The sequence below is a fragment of the Hypomesus nipponensis genome, chromosome 9 (assembly GCF_054491055.1).
Source record: "Hypomesus nipponensis isolate SF chromosome 9, ASM5449105v1, whole genome shotgun sequence".
Lineage (NCBI taxonomy): Eukaryota > Metazoa > Chordata > Actinopteri > Osmeriformes > Osmeridae > Hypomesus > Hypomesus nipponensis.
Genome location: NC_140369.1, coordinates 8,238,628 through 8,251,556, shown reverse-complemented (window position 1 = coordinate 8,251,556; position 12,929 = coordinate 8,238,628). Strand labels below are relative to the sequence as shown.

At 42.9% G+C, this 12,929-nt stretch overlaps 3 protein-coding genes across 4 annotated transcripts; 2 read left to right on the top strand and 1 right to left on the bottom strand.

Annotated features, from left to right (window-relative positions):
* Positions 1 to 239: 239 nt before the first annotated feature.
* rrp9 (ribosomal RNA processing 9, U3 small nucleolar RNA binding protein) lies at positions 240 to 3,740 on the bottom strand. Of its 2 annotated transcripts, none has more exons than XM_084705242.1 (15): positions 3,557 to 3,740; positions 3,336 to 3,427; positions 3,107 to 3,219; positions 2,941 to 3,008; positions 2,799 to 2,840; positions 2,543 to 2,669; positions 2,304 to 2,428; positions 2,082 to 2,174; positions 1,851 to 1,951; positions 1,596 to 1,730; positions 1,440 to 1,502; positions 1,169 to 1,326; positions 855 to 934; positions 683 to 756; positions 240 to 413 (listed from the first exon to the last, which is right to left on the bottom strand). In XM_084705242.1, the coding sequence occupies exons 1-15, from the start codon at positions 3,638 to 3,640 to the stop codon at positions 317 to 319; spliced, it is 1,452 nt and encodes a 483-aa protein (XP_084561368.1). In that variant the 5' UTR covers positions 3,641 to 3,740; the 3' UTR covers positions 240 to 316. The 2 variants fall into 2 exon arrangements, with proteins under 2 accessions (XP_084561368.1, XP_084561369.1); XM_084705243.1 differs by having other exon boundaries at positions 1,181 to 1,326.
* Positions 3,741 to 4,184: 444 nt separating this feature from the next.
* On the top strand, positions 4,185 to 7,319 carry LOC146272651 (uncharacterized). The gene is made up of 6 exons (XM_084705217.1): positions 4,185 to 4,298; positions 4,793 to 4,971; positions 5,179 to 5,332; positions 5,547 to 5,698; positions 5,919 to 6,147; positions 6,276 to 7,319. Exons 2-6 carry the CDS (start codon positions 4,822 to 4,824, stop codon positions 6,383 to 6,385), a joined length of 795 nt encoding a protein of 264 aa, XP_084561343.1. The 5' UTR covers positions 4,185 to 4,298; positions 4,793 to 4,821; the 3' UTR covers positions 6,386 to 7,319.
* LOC146272650 (putative G-protein coupled receptor) lies at positions 7,315 to 12,489 on the top strand. The gene is made up of 4 exons (XM_084705216.1): positions 7,315 to 7,445; positions 8,299 to 8,428; positions 9,936 to 10,016; positions 10,178 to 12,489. Exon 4 carries the CDS (start codon positions 10,295 to 10,297, stop codon positions 11,588 to 11,590), a length of 1,296 nt encoding a protein of 431 aa, XP_084561342.1. The 5' UTR covers positions 7,315 to 7,445; positions 8,299 to 8,428; positions 9,936 to 10,016; positions 10,178 to 10,294; the 3' UTR covers positions 11,591 to 12,489.
* The last annotated feature ends 440 nt before the right edge of the window (positions 12,490 to 12,929 follow it).

Here is a 12,929-nt window from a genome sequence, read left to right as displayed (position 1 = left end):
CAGAAAGTACATCATTTTCTCTATCCTGTGCGATGTCGGCATAGATGGAGTAAGTAAAAGTAAAAGGATTCCCTTTTCAATCGTGACATCTCAAGGGATTTCCATGCCACAACCCATAGGGCAAGGAGCCTAGTCAAAAGAACCCACAGGTCTGTACAAGTGATAAAATCATGCATCATATCGACATCCTTTTAAAGATTGTGGATTTTTCTGAATTAAACATGACAGTCTGATACTCATTAAAATTGTGTAAATAATTTTATTTACAAAACAAAATTGCATACACAGATAACTACCTAAAAGATCAAATAATGTACTATTTTTCCTCAACTTCTTGCTCAGGGTTTTGTCTTTTCAGAGGAATGATGTAGAGTCCATTCTTTGCTTCTTTCATTCTCCACCAGCGGCCAAGCCTGATAAATAAAATAATGTATTAAACATTAACTACCAGATATGACATTCATGTTTGTCAGGATGAGATTAGATTGTAGAAATAATGCATTTACACAGTACATTACTCGGGGAGGTACGAGTGAAACCACAGTGCCCTCTAGTGAGACACTATTGAAACTACATACTAAGCAAACTACTTCAACCCGTAAACAAATCAAAACAGTATTTAAGATGATGATTCTAGAATGAACGTGGTGTAGCAATGTCAAAAATAAGTATTTGAGAGTACCTGTGCTCCTGTCCGACTCCGGCAACCAGGAATTGGCCTGTGCTGGAGAATTTTAAACTGTTGACAAACCCCGTCTGTTAAGAGACAGAGAGAGAAGATAACCATCAGCAGGAGCCAAAGCCATCATTGCTGCCACACCTGAGTGTGTACTGAAGATCAGCGTAAGTCTTACCACAGGCACAGTGAAGAGACGCTGCAGACCTCTGTAGCCCTGGCTACACTTCCACAGCTGAACCTCTGAGTTGTGAGAACCTGAGGAGAAAACGCCCCCACAAAAGACAACTTTGAGTCAAATGTAAAAGGACAAGCATGTATCTGGTAGTCTGCTACTAACTTGGATATGATTGGGTGCTTCATTTCTACTCAAAAGTGAACTTCAAACGAGGAAAGGGAAATGCTCTTGTGGTGGTCTGAGTGTGTGTCTAGACAGCATGTTTGAAGGGTGCTGTGCGTGTCGGGTCTGTTGGCCCGGTGAAGGACTCTCACAGCTGGAGGCACCTGAAGCAACGGTATCAGAATTCTGCAGTGCCGCCACGGACGCCACCCAATAAGGCTGCTCCAGCCCCGCATCACCATGGCAACCGTGAGCCTGCTTCACCGTGCTCAGGGGCTTCTTCTTGTTGACACTCCAGAGGGAGACGGAGCTGAGAAAGCGCAGTAATTTGGAACAGGGGGGGGGGGTTCAATGCCTGTGCTCTGTAATAGGATCTCTCTCTTGTATTCTTTTAAGATGACTTTTAAAGTTATGTTTCCTTACCCATCATCAGCCCCCGTTATCATGTGCTCCTCATTAATGAGCTGGATACAGTCAATGGAACCCCTGGACAGTACAAAACAAGGAAACGGATTAAGGTCAGGCCTACTAGTGAGCACAGACACCTTGCACGTCAAGGGGGGGACGAGGGAGACTCACTCATGGCCATGGAACACAAGCTGGGATTCTTCAGCTATCTTCCAGACCCTCACTGTGCGGTCCCTCCCCCCTGAGGTGACACAGCGCTCCCTACTCCCTCCATCCAGGCCCGTGATCACATCCTGGTGCCCAAACCTGGGGGATAGAAACACAGTCACTAACACACACACAAACACTAGGGAGTGGCACACTCGCACACAAACTGAGAACCTGGTTAAAGGCATGGTACATTGTACATGGTTCATCAAGACTTACAGTGTTTCCACATAGGCGTTCTCGTCCACGTTCCACACCTTGACCGAACGATCGTGAGAGGCGCTGTAGAGTTCATGGGTTCCTCTCCGAAAGGACAGACCCTGAACAGGACAGCTGCTTAGTATGACCCCTCGAAGAAAACCATCCAGCATGATATGACATGAACAATGGGGATAGAAAAGCAACAGGGTCAAAGCTGAGACTTTCTGCTTGAAGGTGAAGACATCTTACCGATACAGGGCCGCGATGTCCTGTGAACTTGTATAAGTGTTTACAAGTCGCTGCCTCCCAAATCATGATCAGTTTATTCATATCTCCAGTGGCCTAAGGAGGGATTCAAAAGGTTCCATTCTTATTCTGTCAACAGCATTATTTGGCTTCATAGTAGACGAGCTGGTAACCAGGCAACCACCTTCAGCACTGAACACAAGTGTGCATGGACACTGTACTCACCAAGTATTTTCCATCTGATGATATGGCCATACATAGAACATGGGCTGTGTGCCCCACATGACGGTCCTCTGTTCCTTTTCTGCCACCAGCTATAGTGTGCAGTTTTTTACCACTCTCAACATCCCCTGTAGGTACAGATTTATGAACATGATATTGTCTTGGACAGTGGTCAGTGTAGCAGTCAACGTCCAAGTCAGTTATCTAAATGTGCAAGCCTAACTTAAGAATCGAAGGCATACATTTGATGATGGAGCAGTCTTTGCCAGAGGAGAAGATGTTCTTATCGTCGGGGGAGATGACCAGGCAGGTGACGGGCAGCTTGTGTCCTCTTAACAAACGGATTTCAGAGGCGTCTGGTGGAAGGAGCTGGAGACCATCACAATAACAAAAAGTGAAACACTGACACCCCAAGTGGATCTAAGACCAGACCCAGATGAATACCCCAAGCAACTCATTTAGAACACGATTCGGCTCATGACCCTCTAAGAAACTTACATCTTTTGCAACCATTCGCTGTAGCTTTCCTTTCTGTTCAAGCTGAAGAACAAAACACAGTGAGGTGATTTTGAATATTGTTTTGTTATCATGTTTAGAAAGGACTACACCTTTTACACAATGTTAACAAGCTGCCTCATACCACTTCATCTTGGAGTCTTCCAGCTACGAGGTCCGTCTCAAACAGCTCCTCCTCTGCCTTGGCTTCTTCTAATGAACAAAAGTAGAGGCGAACGTAAAAAATCAAAATCTCACAAACTGGTGAGTTGGTTGTCTTTCTGAAGTATAACACATTGATACGCTCTTACCCTCTTCCCTTAGTTGGTCAAGGTAAAGTTTGGCTAAACGTAGCTTCTTCTCCTGTGGCGTCTCTTCAAACTCCTCTTCTTCGTGGGATTTCCTTTTTCTCTGAACTGTGTGACTAAAACAAAATGTGTTCATTGGGTTGCTAAATGAAGCTTGGATGACATCACATTCCAATTAAGTTTAATTTGATATCGCCCTTTTTCTGTGTCGCAAGGCCGTTAAGCTAGTTACCTCTCTGTCTCGGAGTCACTGGAGATTTCTTCGTTTGTCTTCGAATTCGACTTTTTCGCTCGACTCTTGTTTCCCACATCCTTCTGTACTACCTAAACAAATTGATCAAAACAGTTTTATTTTAACTGACATTTCAGTAATTGGAGCAGCTACATCTTACCTCAAACCAAGCTAAGCAGACGACTAATGTTAGCTTAAGAAGCTAGCTTTACGTTTTATACCTTTCGTTTTGCGCCTGCTGAATGATCTTCTTTTTTGGAAAATGTTGCGTTTCCTTTTTTCTTAATGAAGAAGGACGACATCATGAAACAAAAACAAAACCTGTCTAAACAACTTGTATCTCAAAAGAATGTACAGGTTCCAGTCATGCATCCACATCCATGATCCACATGGGTTTCCTCATTCTCAACCAAACTATGAACATAAACACATGGAACCACAGGGAATGTTTTGATTGGTTGATGGCGTTTTGTCACTTTGTCAAGTCCACTCCAAATTGCTATATGGCCCGCCCTTTTAGAAAAGCTATTGGACTATTGAGGTAGTAGGACCAAAAAACATATGTGATTGGCTGGATTAGATAAAACTACGTTGAGCAGGAAACGTGTACATGGGTAAATTCTTTCCCGGCCCATACAACTCCGTTCCCTTCTAGTTGCTGTCCAACTAAGTATATAATAAATAACGAGCAAAGAACGACGTCTTTGCCTGAGATGTTCATAAGCACAAATTCCCTGATTTGAAATCCGCAAGCCGTCTGCAATTAGGGGATACATATTGACAAACAATAGCACTCACAATCCAAAACGTACATGGGACCGTATAATACACCGCAGTATTGCAGTACTACTAGGCTACCGTACTTCCTCTTTACTTGGAAGTATTTCTATTTACTGCAGAAGATTTGGTTTATTGGATGCTTACTTTTAGCATTAACACTGGAAAATCAAATTGAAACCACAGGTAGGTTTACTGACGAATACAATTGCATTAGATACTATTACATCTCAGTGTTTCAGCAAATGGTCGTCTGTGATGCTACCGAAAAACTATTCTGGGATTCGCAGTATCAATGTGCATAGGCAAAAACCCAGACTGTTCCTAAGCATCTCAAAAAATGACAATTATTCCCTATTATGTGGAGTCATGGGGATAGTTTTTAGATTAATTGTAATTCTGTAGATTAGAATTGCGAATCTGGCACAGATGCTGGCGTTCGTTTTCTCAATCGAATCACATGCGAAAATCCCCAGATGGTTTTCAAGAGACAACAAAACGGACCCCTGTTGGTATTTTGTTTCACAAAACAATCCTGTGTATTCTAAAAAGTAAGCAGTTTCAAAGCTTTATTTAATGGACCAATATCTGACTAACTAATTCAATGAGTTCTTAAAATGTCCTAATTGAATACTGTAGGGCCAAATAAGTGTGTTTACTGTTCGTTGTGTGCATTGCAGCTGGTGGAGACATTTCTACTCACACCAGCATGCCTCCAAAGAGAGAGGCATTAGAATCAGTAGGCACTCAGCCAAACCTCAAAGTGATGAGGATAAGCACAGAAGTAGAAGAGGATTCTGGTGAAAATGCAGAAGAGAAATACAGAATATCCAACGATACCATTTATCCAGCCTTTGAGGTGAGTTGTCCATCCTATGGGAGATGGGATCGCAATTTTAAACATGGCGAAGGCCATGATAACCAAGTAGCCTAAGTAATTATGTTTTCTTCCTTACGTGGATTTATTATGTTTTCTTGCTTACGTGGATTTATTGTGTTTTCTTTCTTACGTGGATTTATTATGTTTTCCTGCTTATGTGGGTTTTTGACTTTTTGCCTCCTCCAGAATGAACCAATTGGTTTTGAGGACAATGAGCCAAGCCAGGGAATGAGAACAGATACCATAAGCCTTTTGATGAAAATTGACCAGCTTCAGGCAGAACTCAAATATGAACGCAGGTGTAGGATCATGGCAGAGAAGGAATTGAGACAGCTTAAAGGTAAGTTCTCATGACTCATTTTTATAACATTATTTGGGGTTATTGCTGAAAGATGTTTGTAATATACTAACATAAATACATATCCCAACCAGAAAGCCGTGTCATTAACGTCACACATTCACATACTCTAATGGATCTGTTAACGACACATTTAACTGAAGTTAATCAAGACCACAAGATTATTGTAATGTAACTGTCTGTAATACCTTTTCAGAGATGAATGACCTGATGAGCCAGATGAGGCACACAGCACATGACCTACGATCTGTCTTGGACCAAGCCAGACAGGGAGCTGATGGGATATCCCAGAGCAGTGAAGGGGAATACTTCCCCTGTGTGATTGGACAGTCTGAACCAGTGGCAGAGGTGATGTCACTCCATAATACTTCCCAATCTTATTCTCAGGCCCAAAATACACATCTTCCCCGATCCAGGGTAGTATTACATGGATGTATTTTGTATGGAAAAATGATTGTAGATTTCAGAGAGAGTGTAGAGCAAAATCCTTGAGGATAGACGTTGTCATTGTGTTGGTTTTATGAATGTAGCTTTGTGCAATAAAACAAATCACTGTATTATTCTTTAGGATGATGAAAACCTCCTGCATCTCTCTGGAGGCCTGAGAATCCAAAGAAACCTGTATGAGCGTGTTGCGGAGATCACAGACTTTAGGAAGTACATTTCAGCTCTGCTGATGGTGCTGTTCGACAGAGACACCCTGGCCACCCACACTTTGCAGGGCAGGCGGACCAACATTGCTAGAGAAGACTCTCAAAAGCCTCCCCTCCCACCAGACATCTTAAGGGGCATCATGGGTACTGGCTGCTGTTTAAGCATACATAAAAACGATCTGTATCCACAGAATGTTTACTGTACAGCTGCAATAATCTCCACATGAAATGACTTTGGTAACGCTAATATGTGTCATTGTCTTCTCTTCCAGAGCATGTTAGAATCAAGTTTGGAGTGGACTACAGTGTGATACGAACTGCCATTAGAACCAAACTGAACAATGAAGACAAGCTGTTTAAGAAGAGATTGGGTTTCCGTTAAACTAACATGTGGTCCAGGGGCGTCCTTAGACCCTTTTTACTGGGGCACGTGTCCCAGTATAAATCTGCTGTGCCCCAGTAAGAGATTTAACAATTTACTTTATTAGTCAGTACATTCATTCAGATTGATAATCTCTGAAAAAATAAACGCAGGATCCCAATCAACGCTTGTAAAATCAAAGCAGTTTAACCGAAAAACACAAACCGATGCCCGCAGAATTCCATGTCAGCGCGCTCTGAGCTTGCCAAAGAGCCACTGTGGCACTCACACAGAAGTCCAGGTGTCGGACTCGGCCAGAATTGAGGTAGGCTAAGAAAACATTACAAAACTAGAGAACGTTTCTAAATGATAGGCCTACCAATCATCATATCTTGACTAAAACATACAACAATAATATGAAGCTGCAAAACAGTATTTGCGCCCAAATGAATGCGAAAGAAATGTGCGCGCTCGCATTAACTATTGATGTCCCTGCCAAAGCTGATATCAAACTTGTGTCCCTGAACTGTTGTACAGTGGTTTAAGCAAGCAGAGTTTCTATAGCCTATAGTGCATTCTGCGCAGCAAGCTTGAAAGAAAAAAAATGGATATGAATAGGGGCCTGTGCCCCAGTTGAGTTTTATGTCTAACAACGCCTCTGATGTGATCCTGTTATAATGTAACATGCCCAGGTGAGACCTGTACATGTACTGTATGTGTATTACAGTATTAATGTAAAAATGTGTACTGTTCTTAGTTTCAGGGGACCATTTGGTGTCAGGTATTAATTTGCACCTAATGTCACATGACTCATTTTAGAGTTACCAACTAGCCTTCACAATGTTTTACAATGTAACTCTGCAGGTCCAAAATTGTTATTTGTTCTGATGATGATTGTTATGTACATTAAAGCTAGCACAGATTCACTTCATTTGTTGAATGCCATTATGACTGTTGGGATGCTGTACTGTCCTTTGTAGTAATGTACTGTAGATAGTAACTATGTTATGTTCCAGCAGATGGCAGTGTGCTCTTTATAACCAACACTTATGTAGGTGTGGGATACATCCAAGTCTACCAGGTATGTTGTATTGATAACAAAATGTATCTAGTACAAAGTCACATTGTAGTGAGAACTATATATGATTAAGGCCCAGTTTCCCAGGCATGGATTAAGCCTAGTCCCAAAGATAGACAAAAAATAATTGAAGATCTCCATTGAAAATGTTTTTAGTCTAGGACAAGACTTAATCCATGTTTGGGTAACTGGGCCTTAAAGTCTGATTTCTTAGGTTTAAAAAAAACATTTTTTGATGTTTAGATTCTTAGAAAACATTTTGATTAATAGACTAAAGCACACATTATTAATACAGAGTGTGGAAGTCTATGTACATCTGTGTATGTTTAGTAAGGACCCAGAGGAGGTCTGCAAGGACAGAACAGAGAACTGTGTGTGTGTGGGCAGAGGCATAGTGTACAATGTGTGACAGTCACTGCCATATACTAAGAGATGAGAGTGAGGGTAGGCGGGCTGAGTAGGGTGGGTGTGGTTTCACAGAGCAACCTCACAAATAACCGTCTCTTGAGTGATATGCTTTCTACGATGACCACAGTCTAGCTCCTCCCCCTTCACTGTGGCAGCTGTGCTGTCTCTGTGGTCCCATTACACATCATAGGCGCTGCTCTGACACCCATTAACTGTTTACCAGCTCAACTCAGGACTTTTTCTAAGTCGGACCATCCATCCTATTATCAATGGACTTTCTCTCTAAAACAATGGTTGGACAAGGTAGCAGGTTGCACTCACTGTGAGCTGGGCTCAGTATCAAGTGATTGTTGAGCCCTTCAGACACTGACTGGCACGGTACACCTATTGTTATACAGTTGGTTGGCTGAAACACCAGTGCCTCAACACTGACCTTGATGCCTAATAGGTTTCCTCAGGAAACAGAAACTCCTTCGCCCAGCTGTTTGGCAGCATTCCACCTTTTAATATCTCAGGGTGAAAAGAGTGGAGAACAAACCAGAGGCTTTTCAAACATCGATTTACAGCTCATGCGACAGGTGAGTTAACTGCAGTGTTTCTGGGGTTCCCTGTGTGGGCTATTGAAAAGTGTTATTTACAAGACTATTTCCATCCAAGACATGTTGCAAAGTTTCCCTTTTTTTAAGAATTGATTCTACACTTGTATGTGTTTGCCCTGAAAAGCTTGAGCCTGTAAAAGGTGGGCCAAGCAACAGACACAAAATAAGCAGCAGTTTGGTGTACACTAAAAATCTGTTTGGGTTTAAAGCTTTGGATATACAGTATACTGCACCATACATTTGATATGATTAGACCATTATTGTTTTTCGTTGCTTAGGGGAGTGTGTATAGTAGGTGGTCAAAAACCTCCCTGAGGAGGTTTGTTTGGGTGAACCTTATTTATTCCCCTTAGTAATAGCTAGACCCCCCTTAGTATTAGCTAGACTTTGCTCCTTTTGTGTAGTTACTCCACATATTTAAGTTTCAATATTCCTATATGTTTAATGTATGCACCTCCCTGCAAGTAAATTCCTTGTTTGTGCAAACATTCATGGCGAATAAAATCCCTTCTGGTTCTGATTCTTAATTGGCATGAGCCGCATTAAAAAGATGTCTGATTATTGGTTGCAGATGTTTTCACTTAGTGGATCATTTAAAACGGCATTTATAACATTCTCTCAGCCCTAACAATATTTAAGTTGTTTTCTATTGACACCAAGTGACCTAAAAAGTGTTTACATTAATATTTCTGTTCCCGTTTAAAAAGGGTTGTCTAAATATAGAATTTGGCATCAGCTATTATATCAAGCAATGCCACTGTTAATGAACTGTATCCAGATCAAACTATGATGTTGATGAAACAGGAGAGAAATAAGGACATCTTACATAACAAGGATGTTCATGCATTAGTACATCCTGGGGATGAACATGGCATGCTGATGTCTGTCCATCAGAGACGATTATGGGGTGTAGAGCATCACTAGATCACTGGTTACAAACACATGCATTTAGGACACAACCTTGATGGTTACAGTACATGGTGTGTTCTGAGTACAGTGCCAGTAGAGGGGATCCTATGCACTTGGATGTGAGAATGAGAACAAGAAGCTTTCTCTGACTCTTATCTTCCTGACACGCAAAGGCGTGTGCTGTCTGTGGAGATAAAGATGGTTTGAAGTCAAATAACAGATTAGGATATAACTGAATGATGCAAGTGTGTTGATGTAAACCCACATACACCTGAAGCAAATCCTTTTCATCAAGAGTGAAAGTTGGAAGGTCCAGTTGGGTCACAAACAGCTAGTATCAGTTTCAATGTTTTTGACTGGCGAGACAACCTCCTCCTGCTTAGACGCTGTGTCTTTGATGGTGGCCTGCAGGATGACACTGAGCACATACTAATCAATGCAGCCAGTTCCCTGCAGCTGGGCTAAAACAAGAACGCTCATTATCTTTCATTTCAAAAGGTTAGAGAAGGATGGAGGAGAAAGACAGGTTGTCCTCCATGAATTATTCCTATTGATCAGGCCCCTGTCCTCCAACTAGAGAACACTGAAAGAGAGAGCAGCAGTGTCATCAGACAGGCTGTTGCCTTGTCCACACCTTTAAAGAAATGGCAGTTATCAGGTAGATATGAGACTTAAGAAGATAGACCTTACATTTTGACAAGTGATTTCTATATGCCGTAGATCATGCATTTAACCGTTCGTCTCTTTTCATATTACATTTTTTTACGATGGCAACTTGTATCGAGCTCCCTAAATGTGAATGTTTCTTCTTTTTTCAAGGAGGGACAAGGAGACAGAGTAATTTGACTCGTGATCAGACGGATTCTTTTATCTCGTCAGTGGAGAATGGAGACGTGTGGGAAACGGATGTTTACTCTGAAACTTTCATTGTGAAGGATGGAGGAGGCTGGTTCACCCCTGACCCCAGAGCTCAACGACACAGCAGCCAATGACTCTCTTAGCCTGTGGGAGCCCCTACCCTCTGCTCCCAGCAGGCAACTGGGCACCCTCCCTAACGCCCAGACCCGCTTTAAGGACCTGTCAGGGATCTTCTTTATGGTGACCCTCAATGTGCTCGCCCTGCTCGCCAACACTGCAGTGCTCGTGGTGATCATCAAAGCCCCTCACCTCAGGAAGTTTGCCTTTGTGTGCCACCTGTGTGCAGTGGACCTGCTGTGTGCTGTGCTTCTCATGCCCCTGGGAATCGTGTCCAGCTCACCCTACTTTGCAGGAGTGGTGTTCACCGTGCTGGAGTGCCAGGTATATGTCTTCCTTAATGTCTTCCTCATTGCTGCCTCCATCTTCACCATCACGGCCATCAGCGTGGAGCGCTACTACTACATCGTCCACCCCATGCGCTATGAGGTGAAAATGACCTTGAAGCTGGCGGCTGCTGTCATGGTCCTGGTTTGGGTGGCGTCTGCTCTGCTGGGGCTGGCGACCATGTTTGGATGGCCGAACTATGGCAGCCTGAGCACCATCAGTGCTGCCCACTGCTCTCTGCACTGGAGCCACAGCGGCCACCGGCAGGTCTTCTCCATCCTCTTCTGTGTGGCCTGCTTCTGTCTGCCCGCCGCGGTCATCTTCGCTGTCTACTGTAACGTGTACAAGGTAGCGCGGTTGGCGGCACGCCAACACAGACCCCTGCCCTCTTGGACTACCAGTCACCCCAAACGGCGCTCGGACTCCATCAACAGCCAGACCACAATCATCACCACCCGCAATGCCCCCCGCCGAACAACCAGGGACAAGGCCTTCGGAGGGGGCAAGGCTGCCCTCACCCTGGTGGTGATTGTGGGCCAGTTTTTACTCTGCTGGCTGCCTTACTTTGCCTTTCACCTCCACCTCACGCTTCATGCCTCGTCCAGAATCCCTACTGACCTGGAGGATACTGTCACCTGGCTGGCATACTCCTCCTTCGCTGCCAACCCCTTCTTCTATGGATTGCTCAACAGGCAGATCAGGGAAGAGCTATGGAAGCTGAGGTGCTGCTACACCGCCAGGCCCGTACAGCTGGCTATGTCCAGCCACGAGGGCTCAGGACATGAGAACTTTTTGCAGTTCTTGCAGAGGACCAGCTGCACAGTGGAGACCCGTGCCAGCTTTGCCCTCCCTAGTCCCCGAAGCACCCTGGACCAGACTGGGCAAACCGGATTCAGGATACCAGGGCAGATACCAGAGGAGTTCACTTAGAGATACCGCAGGACTGTGGCACCCTGCTCTGGTGGTTGTTTGAGAAGAAATGTAGAAGTGTCATACACAGCACAACATGACATGAGTACAATCTTTCTGTTGATGTGTCATTTAGTATTGTGGTTGCATTGTTCTATAACACAACTGTTTTTATCAGGTGTCTTTATTGTTACTGCCACATGACTAATAGCAGGACTGATATACTGCTACCACTGTCTCTTTCTACATTTACAAATAAATACAACACTACTTGTGCAAATATATATGTTTCACTTTAATGCTGATGAAAACTTGAATAGCCTTAATTCTGCTGTATCATGTAATATCATTTTTTTCTATCATAAAGACTGACAGGTTAATCTGACACAATTGTATAATACTACATACAATTCAGGAATTTTAATAATACATTAATTAATTAATTATTAATTCTGGCAGTTGAGTGTGGAGAACTATACATTAAATTCAAAGTTAAGGGAAATGACCAGTGTCTATATTATCTGTTTAGTATACTTGCTTTATTTTTTGCTATATTCTGATCTGCCCTTCCTTTTAAATGAGACACAATGCTTGTACATTAATGTTGGAAGAATACGAGTGTACAAATCAGCTGTTATTACTTTTATTGTGCAAATAAACTCCTATACATTCAAAGTGTTTACAAGGATTTAATGAGTTAAGCAGAAGTTATGTTATTGGCATTGTTATCTATCCTTTTGAATATAAAACTGTAAGTGTGTGAATCTGGATGTACAGAACGATGTTTCAGCAGCACATTCATGGAAAGCCTTAGACTGGCTGGGCTCAATTAACACATGATTATATAAGCATAGAAAATCTGCTTTCCTAACAGCTCAAAGTGAACATAAAAAAAAAATAATGTGAATGCTAAAAGCTCTAAAGTGAGAGTTAGCAAATCTGTTCCATTTAAAAAAGTTCCTTTAAGGCATTGGTGTAACGGAGAAATACGGTCGCAACAACAGGACTTTGCGGGAATACCTGTGTTTAAAATGACATAACCAGAGGAAGTGTGACAATCAGGTCCCCCTGCCGCAGATCATCGTCACCTGAGTACTAAGAGGGCACTCCCTCTTCACGCCTGCAAACAATGAAAACAATCAGTCTACTCCTGCTCTGTGAGACACAGTCACTCCCTTCACTCCTTGCTAAGTCTTGTTAACATTATATTGACATTTCTGGGCGATTTTCGGATGAACTTTCTGTTATATACTTACCTTGTTTTTGCCCCTGACCTTGTATCTGTTCCACCTGTACTATTCCTAGACACCGTGATCCAGACCCTTGCCTGTCCTGTGGAACCTGACCAAGCCTTGCCTTT